This window comes from Ornithorhynchus anatinus, chromosome 1 (genome assembly GCF_004115215.2).
Source record: "Ornithorhynchus anatinus isolate Pmale09 chromosome 1, mOrnAna1.pri.v4, whole genome shotgun sequence".
NCBI classification, from domain to species: Eukaryota; Metazoa; Chordata; class Mammalia; order Monotremata; family Ornithorhynchidae; genus Ornithorhynchus; species Ornithorhynchus anatinus.
In genome coordinates this window covers 27,062,772-27,082,708 of record NC_041728.1, presented here as the reverse complement: position 1 = coordinate 27,082,708, position 19,937 = coordinate 27,062,772, and the positions used below count along the sequence as shown (strand labels likewise).

General features: G+C 59.2%; 1 protein-coding gene across 1 annotated transcript in view; it reads right to left on the bottom strand.

Moving 5' to 3' along the window:
• THBS4 (thrombospondin 4) overlaps positions 1-19,937 on the bottom strand; it is a 126,721-nt gene that overhangs the window by 15,171 nt on the left and 91,613 nt on the right. Inside the window, 7 exon segments of the mRNA XM_029058141.2 lie at positions 60-111; positions 407-489; positions 1,197-1,302; positions 4,821-5,068; positions 12,156-12,359; positions 17,386-17,669; positions 18,056-18,182. Of these exon segments, the coding sequence (XP_028913974.1) occupies positions 60-111; positions 407-489; positions 1,197-1,302; positions 4,821-5,068; positions 12,156-12,359; positions 17,386-17,479 (787 nt within the window). The 5' untranslated portion in view covers positions 17,480-17,669; positions 18,056-18,182.

Genomic DNA, 19,937 nt, shown 5'->3' with positions numbered 1-19,937 from the left:
CCGGGCCCTCTGGTCACCCGTCGCCGGGCCCGCGGTTCCCCCGCTCAGCTCGTACTCACCACACGCCTGGCACTCGGCGATCGTGTTCCGCAAGAAGGAGGTCTCCTTGACCTTTGGGAGAAGAAGGAACAATCATCCGGGGGGCAGTGGGCCGTCGGCCCCGGCGCGTGGGCACGGCTGGACGCTAACCGTGCGGCTCCGAGCCCTCGCTACGTCGCGGCTCACGAGACCCGTCTTCCCGAGGGCGATACGGCCGGGCGACACGCCCCGCACCCCTCGTCCTCCCCGAGCCGGCGCGACAGGGCCGGTTTCGTCGGGTCCTCCGACGGCAGAGCCGGAAGGTTCATCCAGTCCGTCCCGCCGCCTCCGGGCCCAGCTTCCCTCCTCCGGTGTCCCCGGACCGTACCTGCTGCCTCAGGAGGTCTTTCACTTCGCCCAGGAGCTGGTTGAGCTGGGTCACCTGACCCAGGAGCTGCCAATTCGCGTCACCTGCGTGGCCACCGGGAGAAAAAGTCAACTGAGTCAGAGACCCTTGGCAGGGGACTGGAGAGACGGTGTCGTTCGGTGGGGAGAGCGTGGGGCTCGGAGACCCGCGTCCTAATCCCGGCCCTCCCCTGGCCGGCCGTGTGACCCTCACCTTCGGTCTCTTCTTCTCGGCGGGCCTCAGTTTCCTCACCTATCCAATGGGGATACACTATGCGCTCTCCCTCTCTCCTTCTTAGACGGGTGGGCGAACCCCAGGGGGGACGGGGACTGTGGCCCGTGCTGCCGTCTTGCCTCTTCCCTAGCCCTAAGGACAACGCTCGGCCCGCGATAAGCGCTGAAGCAGCGTGGCTTAGCGGACAGAGCCCGGGACGGGGAGTCAGAAGGTCCTGGGTTCTCATCCCGGCCCCGCCACTTGTCTGCTGGGTGTCCTTAGGCAAGTCGCTTCACTTCTCTGGGTCTCGGTTCCCTCGCCCGTAAAATGGGGATTAAGGATGCGAACCCCCTGTGAGACGGGGACCGGGTCCAACCCGATCATCTTGTCTCTATCCCCGACGCTCAGAACAGCGCTTGGCACACCGTAAGCACTTAAGTGCCCCAGTTATTATACTTATCTCTGGGTTAAGCCCAGAAAGCATGGAGGCGACCGCCCTGAAGCGTCGTGCCCGCCCAGGAACCCCTTGGCCCATCCCTGGTGACCGGAGCCCCCCTACCTGGCGCGGCCACCCCCGGCTCGCTCTGCTGCAGGAAGCAGTCCTGGAGGCCGGCCACTTGGTGGAGAGAGCCGCGGATCGCCACCTTCAACTCCTCCAGCGCGTCCTGGAAGAACGAGAGACGGTGACTGGGACAAAGAAGGGGCGCTGCCGGGCCCGCCGGGGAGCCCGCTCATGGCTCGTGGCGGGGACGGACGCGGGGCGGGGAGGCATCTGCTGCACCCGAGAAGTACGGCCGCGCCGGTTTTCCCCGTCTACAAAACGGCTGGAGTAGAGGGCGAGGCCTAGGGGAGAGAGCCTGGGTCTGGGGTCCGGGACGTCCGGGTTCTAATCCCGGCTCTGCCACTGGCCTGCTTTGTGTTTAATCCCTCACTGCCCCAGTCTGCTCGTCGGTTCCGCCTCACCCTTCGATTTTAAAGCCTCACGTGGGAGAGGGACCGCGTCCGATTTGATCATTTTCCATCTTCCCCTCGCGCAGTGCTTGACGCACAGTACCCTCCAGACCGTAAGCTCGTCGCGAGCCGGGCACGCGTCTACCGACTCGCTCTCGACCCTCCCTCTCCACCCCCCCGGTTTGGGACTCCCTCCTCGCGTCGGGCAGACGGGCCGCGGCTCAGATCTTCCTAAAATCCCTCCTCCTCCGTCGGGCTTTCCCTGATTCATTTCCCACCGGTCCTTAAGCCAACATCCCTTCGGCCTCTAGACCGCGCGCGCTCGATGCGGGCAGGGAACGAACGGCTCTGTCGACTGTCACGTTGGCCTCTGTCGAACGCCGAGTACGGTGCCCCGCGCGCGGTAAGCGTTCAGTAACCACCACCGATGGATCGACTCCCGAGAGTGACCTCGATCTGGTTCTCCCAAACCGGGAGAAAGGAAGATGGTTCTAACCCAGGCCGGGGCAGCAAAGGGGCGGCGGAGGAGCGGTGGCCTGGCCCGAGATCTAGGTGGACGAGCCTCGGGGGACCCTTCCGAGATCGGGGCCGGGGCTCGGCCCGCAAGGACGGTTTAACCGGTCACGTCTCCGGCGTGGTGCCACGGGGGAACTGATCCCTGCGGGGAGGGGTGAGAGCCGCACGGTAGGCTGGTCTCCGCCGCCCCGGCAGAGGCACCCAACGGCAGGCTGAGGGCACCGCCCTGGAAAGGTGGCTGAAGGCAAGTACGGAACAGGGCAGGACTCCCTCGGCGAACCGGGCTGTGGCAGGAAGCAGCGGTGGTAGAGAGGGGAGAGAGGAGAGGGAGGAGAAAGGCAAAGGAGGGAGGAGAGAGGGAGACGCACGCCGCCCCACCGGCTCCGCGGAGAAGGGCGTCTGCCCCCGAGCCCCTGCCGTCTCCCCGGGGTTCCCGCCCCCCAGGGCCGCGGGGCCTCGGCCGTGCCTAGGCTTCGGGGAACCGGCCGGCCGGCAACGGCAGGAGCGCAGCCCTTACCCTCTGCCCCGGCCACTGCCGCTCCCCGGTCAATCGTTTATGGAGCGCTTACTGCGTGCGGAGCACGGTACTAAGCGTTCGAGAGAGTACAATATAAACGGACACATTCCCTGCCCGCGGTGAGCTTCCCGGCCCCGCCCGGGAGCAGCTCCCCTAGCACTGGGAACTCTGATTTTGACCGCTGCCATCTGCCTGTGGTGCCCCGGGGATCCCGGGAGCTCCCCCGGCCGAAATCCCGCTAAGTGTGTTTGTGTTGCGGGGGAGGGCAACCAAGGGGCAGCTGAGAGGTGGGGACGGGCAACAGACTGATTCGGCAGCCTTCGCCCTTGGGGAAGCCTTCCCGTAATGAACCCAGAATGTGGTTCTGTGGCCGGGGGCCGGTGGGAAACCGGGGACCGTGCGTCCGACGGCGCGGGCCCGCTGGGCACGGCTTGGCGTCGGAACGAGGGGTTGAGCCTGTACTCGCGGGGCTGGGCCAAACGACATCCAACGACCGGGCACCGTGGGAACACCCTGAGGGCTTTCCAGGCTACGGGCGGCTACAGGCAGCCACGGCGCACCCCTCTGAGCCGGTGGGCCTTCAGACACCTTAATCATTATTATTATTATTTGTTCAGCGCTTAGTATGCGCCAAGGACCAGTCTAAGCCCTGAGATAGATTCAAGTTAATCGGGTTGGATACAGACCCTGTCCCACCTGGGGCTCATGCTCGAAGCAGGAGGGAGAACAGGCATTCGATCCCCATTTTACAGCCGAGAGAACCGAGGCCCAGAGAAGTTCAGTGACTTGCCCAAGGTCCCGCAGCAAGCATCCCATCCGGCAGAACCGGAACTGGAACCCGGGGCCCAGGTTATGCTGCTTCTCAATGTGAATGGGGCTTTGGTTTTTCCAAACACTTTCACAGCCTTGATCTCTCTGTGGCCTCCTAAACCCCTGGGGGGGTGGGGGGCGGAGAGGCGTAGCCCCATTTTACCAAGGAGGAACCAAGGCCCAGAGAGGTCGAGCGATTTGTTCGGGGTCACCCAGCGGGCCGGCGGCCGGGCCGGAACGTGAGTTTCCGGGGTCCGGTTCCCCGCTCCCTCCGCCGGACTGCCTTCACGTGATCCCGCGCCCCCCGGGGCTCGGAGGGACGGTGGGATCCGAGGGCAGAGCCCCCCGAAATGGCCAGAGAAAGGTGCTCAATAAAGAGCCGGGACAGCAGCACGGTCCATCCGCTGTCGGCTCGGTAATGGGCTGCACTGCCCGGTCCCTCCCCGGCCCCCCCGTACTTACCTGCTCTCTTCTCACCCACTAATCCCCAGTCGCTCTTCATTCTTCCCACGCCAGACTCACTCTCGACTCTCCCGCCTCCGGCTCGGATCACCCTCCCCACGTCGGACGGACCGTGGCTCGGATCCTTCCTAAAACCCCACACCTCCTCCATCAGGCTTTCCCTGATTCATTTCCCAACTGCCCTTAAGTCAACATCCTAGACCGTAAACTCAATGCGGGCAGGGAACGTGTCTGCCGGTTGTCACGCTGTCCTCTCCCAAGTGCTTAGTAGAGTGCTTTGCACACAGGTAGCGCTCAAATGACTGATTAACTCTAGCACTTCTGAACTTCCATTTACACCTTCCTTGACAGTCGGCTCTATCTGCTCGGGTTTATTCATTTCGGCCTCTCGAGCTGGGAAGCGTTCCGACGCTCATTTCCCCCACGAGGGCATCAAGGTGGGAAGGAACGTCGAATGTCCCTCCGTCATTCTGTATTTCCCAAGCACCCGGTACAGTGCGCTGCACCAAGTGAGCGCTCGATAAATGCCTCTACCGCACCACTCCTCCTCGTCATCGCTGGTAACTGTCGAGCGCTTACTGCGTGCAGAGCACCGTACGGAGCGCTTGGCAGACTACGATCCAACGGAATGAGCGGACGCGTTCCCGCCCACAGCGGGCTTACGGTCCAGGGGGGGAGACAGACGTCAAGCGAAATAAATGAGTAATCTCTAGAATATAATTTAAAGAGATGCCCACAGGTGCTGAGGGTTGAGGGCGGGGTGAACATCAAGCTCCCAAAACAGATCCACTGTACTGCTCTAGTCGGTCGTCCCCGCGCCGCCGGGGGCGAGGACGCCCCTCCCCGGGTCCCGTTTCTGGGGTGGACGCCGGTGGGTGGAGGGATGGGGGTCGGGGGTGACGCCAGCAGTTAAGCGTGCAGCCTCACCTGGGCCTTTCTCTGGAAGGTGCGCAGCTCGACGGGAGCGGGGCTGTGGGCGAGGGCGGAGAAGGCCCTGGGGAGGTCCTGGGCGGCGTCCAGCCGGGCGCAGTCCACGTAGAGCTCGGCGGCGCCGGGGCCGCGCTGCAGGCCGCTCAGCCGCAGGAGGACTCGGCGCCGTTTCCCGTCCGCCAGCTGGACGTTGTGGAAGGCCACCGCGTGGATCTTCCCGTCGGCCTTCAGGTAGCGGAGGATGGCTGCGCCAGAGCACGGGGCCGTCAGCCGGGGGGCCGGCCCGCCCGGGCAGACCCGCTCTCGCACCCGCCTCGGGCTGGCGGGGACCCAGAGGGGTCACCTCGGCCGGCCCCCTGCCACCAGGAGGGTCGTCCCTACAACCGTCCACGCCAGCAGAGACTCGGACTACCGACCTCCAGGATGAGCGATTGCGGCGTGGCCCAGTGGAGAGAGCGCGGGGTTTTGCTTGTTTCAAGATAGTATCAGCGATGCACTTGGTATGTGCCAGGCACTGTACTAAGCGCTAGGATGGATATGAGCTAAATCAGCTTGGACACAGTCCCTGTACCCCATGGGACCTGTAGTTTTCACCTCCGTTTTACAGAGGAGGCCTAGAAAAGCCAAGTGACTCGCCCGAGGTCACGCAGCAGACAGGCAGCGGAGCCGGGATTAGAAACCAGGGCCTTCCGACTCCCAGGCCCGTGTCCTGAGCGTCAGGCCACGCTACTTCTCAGCGGGGCCTTCCACGTGGTCCTGGAACTCAGGTCCGCCAATGACCCGTGACCCCGGGCAAGTCATTCAACCTCTCCGGGACTCAATTTCCTCTCCTGTAAAATGGGGATGAGCTTTCCCTCCCTCTTAACCTGTGAGGGTCGGGCACTGGGTCCAAACTGACTACCTCGCATCTAACACCGTGCTCGCCATCTAGTAAGTTGTTTAACTGCTATTAAAACTAACTAGTCGGTTTCAGCGGTCAACCACCGCCCCCGGTACCGATCTAAAGCCACCCCGCAGAAGTTCCGGTCGGTTCTCTCGGACGGACAAGCTGCTGGGAAACAGATGTTTTAGTAAGAAAAACCTTTTCCATTTTTGTTGGGGGGTGGTGGGAGTACCAGAGATAGGTTGGGGTCAAAGAACGACTCTAGTAAATGCGCTAAATCGGCTCCGATGCCGGATGAGGAGCCGGATCCAGGGAACTCGGGGCAAATGGAAGCCGGAACCCAAATGGGCCAGAGCCAACCGACGCCCGATTGTTCTTTCCCAAGGCTGCCTGTCGTCCATCTCTCCCTGTTCCCTGGCCAAATATTCCCAGCGATTCCCCTCTCGAGTGCGACTGTGCTTAGAAAGACGGAGGCTGAGCTTCCCAGGGGCTCTTCAGCTAGTGAGAAGGGGCAGCTTCATTGAAACCATGAATCGGCTCCCGTTTTCTTTCTTCCGTTGCCTGACAATCAAGCGGCCCAGGGGGATCCCGGGTTTCAGTCGGGGACCGTCAGTTGTCGGACGGTCCCGTGGGCAGCGTCTCCCGGACCGAGCAAAGGATTCTGAGCCATTTCCGCTTAAGGCCGGACGGGCCCGTGTCTCTAGGCACGTCAGCGAATGTCTCAACCGTCGCGTCGGCCTCCCCACCCATCGCCACGGTACGGTATCGCATCTATTTTTTTTCACCGCGGATGCATTCCTTCTCTAACCCTCTACCGTGATAACTAAAAATAACCAGTGCTTACCAGAAGACAAGCAGGATGCTAAATGCTGGGGTAACCGCGAGAACGCCGGGCTGGATACGCTCCCTGCCCCACAAGGGGCTCACGATATAAGAAGTAGGACGGGCCGGCATCTCGTCCCGTCGTATAAAGGGCATCTAGTGATGCCCTTGAGCACTTACTATGTGCAGAACACTGTGCGAAGCACTTGGCAATACAGCAGAATTAGCAGACGTTCCCTGCCCATCGTGAGCTTACAGCCTAGAGGGGGAGATAGATGTCGATTTGAGCATTTGATAATTTATAACGTAAAGATACGTACGTAAGTGCCGCGGGGTTGGGGTGAACATCAAGTGTCCGACCAGATATTACTGGTTAACTCTCTTCCGAGGAGGGTCTGAAGGCAGGCGGCTGAGCCGTCATTTATATCTATTCCTTCGCTGTTAACGAGGTGGGTGTATTTGTCTCCTCCTATCTACTCTCTCCCCAACTAGATGACAGTCTGCTCCCCGGGGCTGGGGGTTACATTTTTCTCTTCTTTCACAAGATCCCTGATTGCCTGGCTTCCGCCATGTGCTGAAAGCACTCAGCGCTACCTGAAGGTGATAATGAGTGAGACTTATGAGTCCCATTTTGACTAGAAAAGAGCCTTGGGGGGGGGGGGGGGGGGGGGTTGAAGGGCCCCGATAAGTCAGAAGTTAGGTGGGATAAGAATGAGGCTTTTAAAAAAATGGAACGGTATGAAGAATGATCCCATATCTCACGAGGAGCAGTGTGGCCTAGTGGATAGAGCACAGACCCGGGACTCAGTGGAACTGGGTTCTCATCCCGGCTCTACCACCTGTCCGCTGTGTGACCGGGGAAGTCTCTTCACTTCTCCAGCCTCAGTTCCCTCATCTGTAATTAATGTTGGTATTTGTTAAGCGCTTACTATGTGCAGAGCACTGTTCTAAGCGCTGGGGTAGACACCTGTAAGATGGGGATTAGGACTGTGAGCGTTTTGGGGGCCATGGGCTGTGTCCAACCTGATTAGTTATTTACCCCAGTGCTTCGTACAGTGCCTGGCACATAGCAAGCATTTAACAAATATCATTAAAAAAAAAAAATCCCATTATCAGGCTCCCCCTCAGACGGCTGTGATTTACCCCAGGGTCAGGGATGTCTAAATCCTTAAGGAAAAAGAGTCTTTCCCTAGGAAGGTCGTCCCAGGATTTGTCTTTTTCTCATTTTATAGACTCATAAGAGGCGGAAACGCTCCTCTCCTGGGACGGCCAAGGGGAACCTCCTTCGCCCCTTCCCACCGTAGGAATCTCTGGTTAACACCAGGAATGACGGGACTTTTAGTTCTCGACTCACCAAGAATTCATTCTGCTCTCTCTCGCTACGCTAAGGTACGGGACTTGGCACACTGTAGGCATTCAAAATATACCAATCAATGGTATTTCCTGAATCTACTACGTGCAGAGCGGTATACCAAGCGCTTGGCGATACAGCAGAATTAGCGGACATGTTCCCTGCCCATCACGAGCTTGCAGCTTAGAGGGGGAGACAGACACCGATATGAATAATTTATAATATATAATGGAAAGAGGTGTACATAAGTGCCGCGGGGTGGGGTGCATATAAAATATCCAACCAAATATCACCGGTTAACTCTCTCGGGAGGACGGTCCGAAGGCAGGGGGCTGGCCTAGATGACCGGAACTGCCTCTTCCCATCGCAGGAGTCTGGCTAGGAGCGGGACCTTGGGCCCGGACTCATCCAGAAATCACTGTGTGAGGGGCTGCGCGGCCCGGGGAGAGCCTGCCGGCCAGAGGGACCCCCTGAAATCTCCCCCCCCCCCCCGGGGGGCCGGGAGGGGCCAGCTCCCCGCTTTGTATGCGCGAGGTAGCGTGCGGGGCGTGTGGCTGCCGCATTCCTGGATAATCAGAAGCAGGAGTTGTCCCACCGGGAGAAACCACAGGGAATTCCACGACTTCTTCCTCGGGACCCACCCGGGACCACTCGCAGCTCCGACCTCCGGAGGCCCAGGGAGGGGTCGCTTGACCGGCCCGGCGTGCTTAATGATGATAATCGATAATAGAAATTGTGGTATTTGTTAAGCACTGAGCGCTGGGGTAGATACAGGGTAATCGTGGGGCTCACAGTCTTACTCCCATTTTACAGACGAGAGGGAATCGAGGAACAGAGAAGTTGAGTGACTTGCCCAAGGTCACACAGTAAACATATGGTCGAACTGGGATAAGAACCCACGACCTCTGACTCCCAGGCCCGGGCTCTTTCCCCAAGGCCATGCTGCTTCTCCAGGCCATGCTGCTTAAGGGGAAGCAACGCGGCCTAGTGGATAGAGCCCGGGTCTGGGAGTCAGAAGGACCTGGGTTCTAATCCCAGCTCCGCACTCGTCTGCTGTGTGCTCTCGGTCAAGTCACTTCTCTTTGCCACCGTTACCTCATCTGTAAAATGGGGATTAAGACTGTGAGCCCCACGTGGGTCATGGACTGGGTCCAACCCGATTGGTCCGTTACTACCTCAGCGCTTAGAACGGTGCCTGGCACACAGTAAGCGTTAAACGCCATTAAAAAAAAAAAAGCCCAGAGCGTGGCCCAGCAGCGGGAACAACAGCTGGAGCGCGAAGGGATCGTGGACCATTCGGGCTCCCCGGCTGGGGAGGCTGGAAGCCACGCACCCTGCCGGCCCGTTGGCCCGCACTGAGGCCGTGCGGCCTAATGGATTGAACACGAGGCCGGGGGTCGCGAAACCGGGCTCCGGTCCCGGCTCGGCCACTGCCCGCCTGCGTGATCCTGAAAGAAATCACTCGACCTCTCTCTGGGCCTTGGTTTCCTCATAGGGAAAATGGGGATGAGATGGACCGCGAGCCCTGTGTGGGCAGAGGCTGTGTCTGATTCGATTAACTTAATTAGGGGATTAAGCGCTTATTATGTGCCGAGGCACTGTGCTAAGCACCGGCGGAGGTGCCAGAAAACCAGATAGAGGTCTCACGGTCTAAGAGGGAGGGAGGGCGCTATCTTATCCTCATTTCACAGATGGGGAAGCTGCGGCCCCGAGGGGCGGAGTGACTTGCCCAAGGTGGGGAGTGAGGGTTGGGCTGGCCAGGGACGGAGCTGGGGCTAGATCGGGGCCTCCCGACTTCCCATCTCCGGCTCTCCCCACTAGGCCGCGCCGGAAGCCTTCTCTCGCGCCTCCCCCGGAGTCGAACCCAGCGCTGGGCCCGGACGGCGGGGGTCCCTCCGTCCCTCCCCTACGTCCACTCCTCCCTCTACGCCACCGGCTCCCCAATCTACGGCTCCAATCCCGACCTCCCTCCCTCTCTGCCGTCTCGCATCTCCTCCTCCCTCGGGGACATCTCTACCCGGATGTCCCGGCCCGTCACCTCGAACTCTACGGGCCCCGGACCGGCCGCGGCGTTTTTCTAGGAAGGTTGTTCTGCGCCCGTCTTCCCGCCCTCGAGGGCCTCCGCCGGCTGCCCATCCGACCTCCCTCTGGAGAGGAAACCGTCGCATTGGAGGCCCCCGGTCGCCGTTCTCCGGCTACAACCCGGCCCTCACCCACCTCGCAACCTACTCACTCCCTCGCTCTCGCCTCACCCGCCGTCGACCCTCGGTTCGGGCCCTCCCTCCTGCCTGGAGCCCCCTCCCCGCTACACAGCCACCTGACCCACACTCTTTCCCATCTCCAAGACCCTACTGAAAGCATATCTCCTCCGGGAAGCCTTCCTCCCCGATTTCCCCTCCCTCCCTCCCGCCTCCTCCGTGCACTCAGTCCTACTCCCGCCCCATCGCCACAGCCTCCGCGTACACAGCCTCTTCCCCTCTTCAAAGCCCTACTGAGAGCTCACCTCCTCCAAGAGGCCTTCCCACACTGAGCTTCCCCTTTTCCCTCTGCTCCCTCCCCCTTCCTCCCTTCACCTCCCCTCAGCTGAGCCCTCTTTCCCTCTGCTCCTCCCCCTCAGCACCGTGCTCATCTGTCTATATTTTTATTCCCCTATTTATTTTGTTAATGAGGCGTCCATCCCCTTGAGTCTATTTATCGTGATGAAGTTGTCTTGTTTTTTTGTCCGTCCGTCTCCCCCGATTAGACTGTAAGCCCGTCGGTGGGCAGGGATGGTCTCTATCTGTTGCCGAATTGCACATTCCAAGTGCTTAGTACGGTGCTCAATAGTAAGTGCTCAATAAATACGATTGAATGAATAGCCTTGTGGTCGGTCGCTTCTCTTCCTTGAATTTAACGTCTGCCTCCCCCGGTCAGGCTCTTGGCTCCTCGAGGGCAGGGATCGCATCAACCGACTGTACCGTACTCCCCCAAGGGCTTAGTACAGTGCTCTGCACAGAGTAAGCGCCCAGTCCGTATCAATGATTGGTTGATGGACTACCCAGCTCCCTCTCCCCCTCTCCCCAGTGGCCGGCAGCGCTCACGGCCCCCGGGGGCCGACTCTTCTCCCTCTGAAGTGCCTCTTCCGGAGGAGGTCGGACCGGCCATCATGTGGAAGGCAGAGTCACTGTCTAGGCGTGGTCATTCATTGGTTCATAATAACGTTGGTATTTGTTAAGCGCTTTCTACGTGCAGAGCACTGTTCTAAGCGCTGGGGTAGATGCGGGGTAATCAGGATGTCCCACGTGAGGCTCACAGTCTTAATCCCCATTTTCCAGATGAGGTCACTGAGGCCCAGAGAAGTGAAGTGACCTGCCCACAGTCACGCAGCTGACAAACGGCAGAGCGGGGATTCGAACCCACGACCTCCGACTCCCAATTCACTCAACCGTATTTATGGAGCGCTTACTGTGTGCAGAGCACTGTACTAAGCACCTGGGAGAGTGCAATCCTACGATAAACAGACACATTCCCTGCCCACAGTGACAGCAACCTTCCTAGGGGCAATCAACCGATGGTATCTACTGAGCACTTACTGTGTGCAGCACACTGTACACAGCGTTTGGGAGAGTAGAATACAGTACAACTGGTAGACACGAGACTTGCCCGCAAGGAAATACGGGGAAGAATTCTAGACCTGCCCCTGGGAGAAACAGCCATGCCAGGAACTGCCAACCTCCCGTGCCAGAGGAAAAGCAGCATGGCCTAGTGGAGAGAGCACGGGCCTGGGAGTCGGGAGAACCCGAGTTCTAATCCTGCCCAAGCCGACTCCTTGCCGTGCGGCCACGGGCGGGTCACTTCGATTCTCTGTGCCTCGGTTCCCTCACCTGTAAAACGGGGATGGCTGTTAAGACCGTGAGCGGGAATGTATCTGTTGTTCTAGTGCACCCTCCCAGAGTGCTCAGTACAGAGTAAGCACTCAATAAATACGACAGAATAAATGAATCCCTCCTACTTAGACTGTGAGCCCCACGCGGGCCAAGGGATTTTGTCCGACCTAATTAACTTGTATCTATCCCGGCACTCAGAACAGTGGTTGACACATAGTGAGCGCTCAAATACTACAGAAAAAAAATTGGAAAAGGCCCGTTTCCAAGGGATTTCCATCAGTCGAGAGTCCCGAGCGAGCCTTCACCCTGTGCAGAGCACTGAGTTAAACACTTGACTGTGCTCTACCTGAGTTGGCGGCTACGTTCCCCGCCCTCGAGGGGCTGAGAGTCTAGAAGGAAGGCCTGCTTACCTTTGTTCAACCGCCCCATGATGGTGAATTCCAAGTATTTGCTGTTGTCGGAGGAAGAGTAAAGCCCAAAGAGGGTGGCCGACGCTTTGGTCTGTAGCTTGAAGGTGGCGAGGACGTACACTTCGTTGAGGGCGGGGTCGCTCAGGGCCGGCTGCAGGGAACCGGCCGCCAGCCGCTGGTTGGACGCGGAGAGGAGGTCCAACACTGGAATCGGAAGGGGGAGGACGTGGAGGTCAGCCGCGGGGGGACGAGCGGACCCTCGGCCAGCGTTGGCTGCCCCTGCTCTGCCACTTGTCTGGGATAACAGTAATACTAATGGAATATATCTGGGTTAATAATAATTATGGCACTCGTTTAATAACGTTGGTATTCGTTAAGCGCTTACTACGTGCACAGCACCGTCCTAAGCGCTGGAGGAGATACAGGGTAATCGGGTCGTCCCACGTGAGGCTCACGGTTAATCCCCATTTTACAGATGAGGTAACCGAAGCCCCGAGAAGCCAAGTGACTCGCCCACGGTCACACAGCCGACAAGCGGCGGAGCCGGGAGTCGAACCCAGCCCCTCTGACTCCGAAGCCCGGGCTCTTTCCACTGAGCCACGCTGGTTTAGCGCTTCCTACGTGCCAAGCACTAGGGTATAAGTTAAGGAGGTTGGACACGGTCCCTGGCCCGCACGGGGCTCCCAGTCCCCATTTTATAGGCGAGGTAACTGAGGCCCAGGGAAGTGAAGCGGCTCGGCCGGGTCACGCAGCGGAAGCACGGAGGAGCCGGGGGAGGAACCCAGGTCCTTCCGACTCCCAGGCCTGGGCTCTGGCCGTTAAGCCGCGCCGCTTCTCATCAGGGGCTTGGGGTTGGGTTAGTGGCCAGCCCCCAAACTGCCCAGCCGCGGGGCAAGGAATCTTCCCTACTCCATCACCCTGGGGATGTGACACTGGAGAATGGAGAGCTTTGTCAGAGAAATAGGAAGGACTAGTGGTTAGGGCAAAGGCTTGGGAATCAAAAGGACCTGAGTTCTAATCCCCCTTCCGCCACTTGGCTGCTGTGGGACCTCGGACAAATAGCCTCACTTCTCTGTGCCTCAGTTCCCCCACCTGGGAAAGGGGGATTAAGATCGGGAGTCCCGTGTGGGGTAGGGACTGTGTCCCATCTGCTCGGTTGGTATCTACCCCAGCGCTTAATACAGTGCCCGGCCCAGAGTAAGTGCTTAACAAATACCATCTCGAAAAACAAAAAGAGATGCTCTGCCTTCTCCCCATCTCTCCCTCCCACTGCTTGGACTTGGGGGAGGGAGGCAGGGCAAATGGGGTGGAGCGATCAGTTGTGGGAGGGGTCCCCTTAAGAAGGGGGAGAGATCCTGTCACCCAGAGAGGACCTGGGTTCTAATCCTGACTCTGTCACTTGTCTGCTGAGTGCTCTTGAGCGACTCCCTTCACTTCTCTGGGCCTGTTACCTCATCTGTAAGATGGGGATTAAGACTGTGAGCCCCAGGTGGGACGGGCACTGGATCGAACCAGATTAGTTTGCATCTACCCCAGCTCTCAGTACAGTGCCTGGCACCTAGTAAGTGCTTAACAAATACCGTAAAAGCCAAAAGCCAGGGCTCCACGTGGCGGACCCCCCTCTGTGGAAGGAAATAGATCCACGGGGGATCCAGGTCTCTAAACCCGCCCTCCTGAGACACTCGATGCATCTCTCCTCATTCTTTCAATAGTATTTATTGAGCGCTTACTATGCGCAGAGCACTGTACTAAGCCCTCGGTCCTCCTGAAAAGGAACACCTCAGTGCCCCAAGCTTCCCCTAGACTGTAACCTTGTTATGGGCAGGGAATGTATCTGCTAATTTTCTCACACTGGGCTCTCCCAAGCGCTTAGGAGAGCACTGTGCGTATAGTATGCACTCGATAAATAAATACCACCGACCGCTTCCTCCCGCTGCTTCCACGGGACCGGGGGATGACCTGTTTGGTGGCGGTGTCTTGAAGAAGCAGACCGTTAAGCTGCAGGTTGCCTTTTTTGACTTGCCTTAAAACTTTTTCCCAGCCTGCCTTCTATTGCTTTCAGAATTGCTTTCAGCTGGGAGACTTTTGGCCTGGATGAAGTTTGACTGCCCCCTCCCAGCTGGAGGCACTGCCCTCATTAGAGAGCCCAAACTCAGAGAAATCTGAGTAGAAGTAGGAATTAGAGGAATTACAGAGGCAGCGTAGCTTAGTGGATAGAGCCCGGGCCTGGGAGTAACAAGGACCCGGATTCCAATCCCCACTTCACCACTTTCTTCTCTGTGACCTTGGGCAACTCAATTCACTTCTCTGGGTCTCAGTTCCCTCCTCTGGAAGATGGGGATTAAGGCTGACCGCCCTGGGTGGGAGGGGGACTGTGTCCAACCTGATTATCTTGTATGTGCCACGTGGTGCCTGGCACATAGTAAGTGCCTAATGAATACCATAAAAAAAAAAAATCAAGGAATTGACCTGTTAGAGCTAGAGCCCCCCCCCCCCCCACCCAGCCTTGGGGTGTTCCAACCTGTTGTTTTTTGGAAGCCCACCTGCCCCCCTTCAGCCCCAACCCACTGGTCCCCCCACGAGCCCCGTCCCCTTTGACTCCACCCTCCAAGAAAGCTGGTCTCCCCCAACCTTAAAGTGCGACAATACCAACGAGCAGCAAAATGGCCAAAAAAGCCAGGGAGAGGGAAGAGAGACCGGGCCTTGAAGACTGAGAGCCATCGGGCCTCTTCACCCTTGGTAATCAGCGTCCCGGACGACCCTCCAACCTGTAAACTCGTTGTGGCCAGGGAATGTGTCTGTTATATGGTTGTATTGTACTCTCCCAAGTGCTTAGTACAGTGCTCTGCACGCAGTAAGCGCTCAATCAATTCGACTGAGTGGGTTCACTATTGGTAGGAAAGTTACTTTGCAGAGAAACAGTGAATCCATTGTCTCCTCAGCCAACTGCACATTTTTTGGGTTTTTGTTTATGGCCTTTGTAAATGGCATTTGCCCGGCACTGTACGAAGAGCTGGGGTAGATGGTCTAGGTCGTAAGGGGTAGCGTGGGGAGGCCGTGAGGGGGTCGGCTTTCTATCTTTCAGGACGGAGGGAGGCTAGTGACTTCCTCCAGGGTGGAGAAGGGAGAGGAGACGCTGTAAGAGGGGAAGAGACCCCTTGGGGTCTGATTCTCCCCCTTTCGGACCCTGCTTCGACAAGGGTTGCTTCATCTCCGTTAGAGGAGCCACGGACTACTTCGTCATAGTGGTCAGGAAGCAAAAAAAAAAAAATCACTTTACAGTTGAACATCTAAATATACACACAAACATATTCACTCTGCCCCCATCAGATCCTTGTTCCCCCTCCCATTGGCGGGGATCCCGTCTGCCTTTCCCATTGGATTGTAAACTCCATTTGGGTGCAGAACGGGGATTTGGATTCCGTTCTAATCGATACGGCGTTTACTGTGCCCCTACTGTATGCAGAACCCTAAGCGCCTAGGAGCGTCCAGTGGAGTTAGGGGACACAATCCCTGCCCTCAGAGGGCTGCAATCTAGCGAGGGAGACAGATGCTGAAAAAAAAAGTACAGACAGTAAGGACGGAAGGTCGGGAAGCTGGTCTCCCCAAGAGGGCTAGGTAGGGTAGGTAGCACTCAGCCAACTAGACTGGAAACTACTTGTGGACAGGGAACGAATCTACCAATTCCACTGTCTTGTCCTCTCCCAAGCACTTGGCGCAGCGTTCTGCACACAGCAAATGCTCAGTAAGTGCCCTTGATTAACCGTTCGATCCAACCAACACCCCCGTCCGGTCTGAACGAGTCTGGGCCGCGGAGGAACCGGCCCCGCTCGGCATCGGGGCGACCCCCACGGCGTTTTAACGCTAGCCCCGCCGTTCCCGGGATGGAGCCGGAGGTGGGAGAGCCACCGCCGCCGGGGAACGGGATCCAAACCGGGGACGTAACGGAGCTCAGGGTCGTGGAAAAACAATGACGCGGCTCCGCCTGAGGAGAGGAATTCGCGTTTGGTCATGAGATCTAAGGTGTCCCCCGAGGACGCCGAGATTGATTTAATACCAAACGCTAAGTACATAAACACAGTTCCGAAATGTGACCGTGCCAGGGGACGGCCGAGGGGAGCAATCTTTTCCGAATCACGTTGCAGAGCGATCCTCCTCCCGGAGCGCTCTGTCACGGAGACCGTTCCCACGGGCCTCTCGGGTGCCAACATCCTCCTCCGGGAGCCAGGGCGACGTGCGGCGTCCTCCGAGCTGTCGCGTCTGGACCCGACGTCCGAGTTCACGGAGGGGCCTGGCGGAGAGCTGGAGGGCTCGGGGCCGAGACGTCGCCGGCGCGGTTTCCAAACGCAACGGGTAGGCCGTCGGATGAACGCCTTCATTTTTCCCGAGAAATCTCTGGGGGTTTAGCGTTGTGGTTTGGTTTTCGTTTTCCTTTCTTCCTATTTGCCTTTCCCTGAAGTAGAGGGATTCGGACCGGCTCTCCCTTTCAACCCGCTGCAGGTCGGGGTGGCCGAGTGAGTTGCGATGGCCCCGACAGGCCCCACGGTGCTTCAGCGGTCCTTCGGGGGGGCTTTAGGAGAGGGGCACCCGAGGGGACACCGTCCCCCGCCTTGGGCTGCGGCCCCCGGTCCCCTCGGGGAGGACGAGGGCCTCACGGGCCAGGCCGCGACTCCGAGCGTCGCCCTCCTCGCCCGAGGAACCCGTTTGCCATTTCCTATTTTTCTAGGACTGGGGAGGGCGAGGTGGGGAGCAGCAACAGCGAGGGGGGAACGGGCCCTGGGTCCAGGGGGCGGGGGCCGACGACCCCCCGGGTGTCCCCGACAGCCCTACTGGGTCCCAGTGCTCTTGCCCCCGAGGACCCGGCGGGACAAGCTGTGGAGGGGGTGGGAGCGCGCGCGGCTCAGCGGAGAGAGCCCGGGCTCGGGAGTCGGAGCTCACGGGTTCGAATCCCGGCTCGGCCCCTCGGCAGCTGGGTCACCGTGGGCAAGTCACTTCACTTCTCGGGGGCCTCAGCGACCTCAGCCGGAAAACGGGGATGAGGACCGGGAGCCTCACGTGGGACAACCTGATGACCCTGTCTCTCCTCCAGCGCTTAGAGCAGTGCTCCGCACGTAGTAAGCGCTTAACGGATACCAACGGTAGCTCATGTCTGGGCAAGAAGGGCATCGTTCCAAAGCGGGTCCCGCAGCCCCCTCCCCTCCGCTCGGCCCTCCCTCCCTTCTCCTCTTACCTTGGGGAGCGGCTTGGACCCCTAAGCCCGGCCGGGCCCGCAGGGCGACTTGCAGCAGCTGCGGCAGCAGGAGGAGGAGGAGGAGGAGGTGCATGGTGCGGGGGGAGGCCCGGCCCGGCCCGGCCCGGCACCTGGGCGGAGTGTGCGGGGCAGGACCGGCTCTCAGCCCCTCCGGCGGCTCTTCCTCCCCGGTCCCCGGTTCCCGGTCCGGTCCCGTGCGGTGCGATGCGATGCGGTGCCCGTCGGGTCGGGTCGGGTCCCGTCGGGGCGTCCTCCCGGCCGTCCTGGGCCCGGAGGGGGAGAGGCGGGGGCTGATGAAGGGTGCGGGGCGGGGGGCGGGGCCGAGGGCCGGCGCGGCCCCCTTGGCCCGGGGACCCCCTGGCCGGGACGAGGAGGAGGAGAAAGTCAAGGGGAGGGGGAGTGTCTAAGGGGCCGAGCGGGGCCGGGGGCGGAGCCGGGCTATGTAGTGAGCGCTGGACCGGGGACCCCCGGCCCCCCATCGCGGCTCTCCTAGACGAGGAGGGTCCCGAGGGAACGAGGGGTCGGCCCCGGGGAGCGGGGACCCCCCTTCGCCCCCAAAAGGGGGGAGGGGGCCAGGGCCCGGCCTGGGGCGGAGAGAAGGGGGCCGCCCACTCCCCTTCCTCCCCGGGCTTTGCACCGAGGCGCTCACCTGTTGACACGTTGAGCTTTGCGTTCCTCGTGGACTATTCCTCGTGGACTATTCCTCGTGGACTACTCTCCTTGCGTTCCTGTGGCTCCGTTGCTCAGCCGTCCTCTCCCAAGCGCTCAGCCCCGAGCTCCGCACAGAGTAAGCGCTCAATAAGTACGACCGAAGGAATGAAAAGGTGGGGGGGCGGATGGGGGTAGACACACGGGCCCCCCCCGAAAGCCCATCCACAACTCCAACGTCTTCTGTTACTCCGACGAGCAGTAAGCAACCCCGGCATCCTTCTCCTGACATCCATTCCTTCGTTCAATCCTCTTTACCGAGCGCTTACTGTGTGCGAAGCGCTCGGGAGAGGACACTAGGACCGAAGGACAGACCCATCCCCGCCCACCCCGTCACCTGGCGGGATCCCTCGTCCTCCCTCCTGCCACCGTTTGTAAATCGGGTGGAAGAGGCCTGGCTCGGTGGCAAGAGCCCGGGCTTGAGACAGTCAGAGGACGTGGGTTCTAATCCCGCCTGCGGCGCTCGCGTGACCTCGGGCAAGCCACTTCACTTCTCGGGGCCTCCGTTACCTCATCTGGAAAATGGGGATGAAGGCTGGGAGCCCCACGTGGGACGACCTGATCACCCCGTATCTACCCCGGCGCTTAGAAGAGTGCTTGGCACAGAGCAAGCGCTTAAATGCCAGAATTATCATCGAGCACCGGAGCGCTGTACCGAGCCCTGGGAAAAGGCAAAGGAAACGAGGTGCGTGTTCCCCGCCCTCAGGGAGTCGCAGCTCAAGGCGGGAGAGAGAAAAAATGACTTACAAATAATTTGCAAAGGAAGGTGGTCCACCGCCTCCCCCGCGGCTGTTTCAGAAGTTTCACCCCCGGCTCGAACCCCCTTGTCCTCCATCTCTTGCCCCTCGTGACCTGGCCACCTTCTTTGAGAAAACTGAAACCATCCGGCGACATTTCTCTAAAATCTCCCCTGCTCCCAACCAGTCCCTTCCTCCTGCCCCTTCTTCGACTCTGCCACGTCACCGGGCAGTACCTCAAGAGGACACCTCCCACCTCCACTCAAAATCCACCTGAAAGAGGGCCTGGGAGTCAGAGGACACGGGTTCTAATCCTGGCTTTGCCCCACGTCTGCTGTGTGACCAGGGGCGTGTCACTTTGTTACCGATTCGTACATTCCAAGCGCTTAGTACGGTGCTCTGCACATAGTAAGCGCTCAATAAATACTACCGAATGAACTCTGCTTCTCTGTAACTCACTTCCCTCATCTGTAAAATGGTGATGAGTGTGAGCACCATGTGGGAAGGGACTGTGCCCTACCTGATTACCTTGTATCTACCTCAGGGCTTAGAAAAGGCCTTGGCACATAAGTGCTTAATAAATAGCACAGTTATTATCCCTTCCCAACTTATCGAAACACTTGGCCCCTCCCTTCCACCTTCACCCGTTTACTCTCCAATAGCTTTGTCCCCAGTGCTTTCAAACATGGCTTATTTCCTTATCCTAAAAGGAAAAAAAAAACCCTCCCTTGCCCCCTTTCATTAATTCGATAGCATTTATTAAGCGCTTACTACGTGCAGAGCGTTGCACTAAGCGCTTGGAACTTATCACCCTCTTTTCCTCCTACCACTCCTCTCCAAACTCTTTGGGGGAGTTGTCTATACCCATTTACTACACTGCCTTTCCCCCAACTCTCTCCTTGATCTCCTCTGATCTGCCTTCCACCCAAGGAAACTGCCCACTCTAAGGTCACCGATGACCTCCTTCTTGCCGAATCCAAAAGCCTCCCCTCCATCCTAATCCTCCTCGACCTCTCAGCTGCCATGAACAGCACGGACCACCCTTATCTCCTGGGAACACTCTCCAGGGGAAACTATCTATCCCTG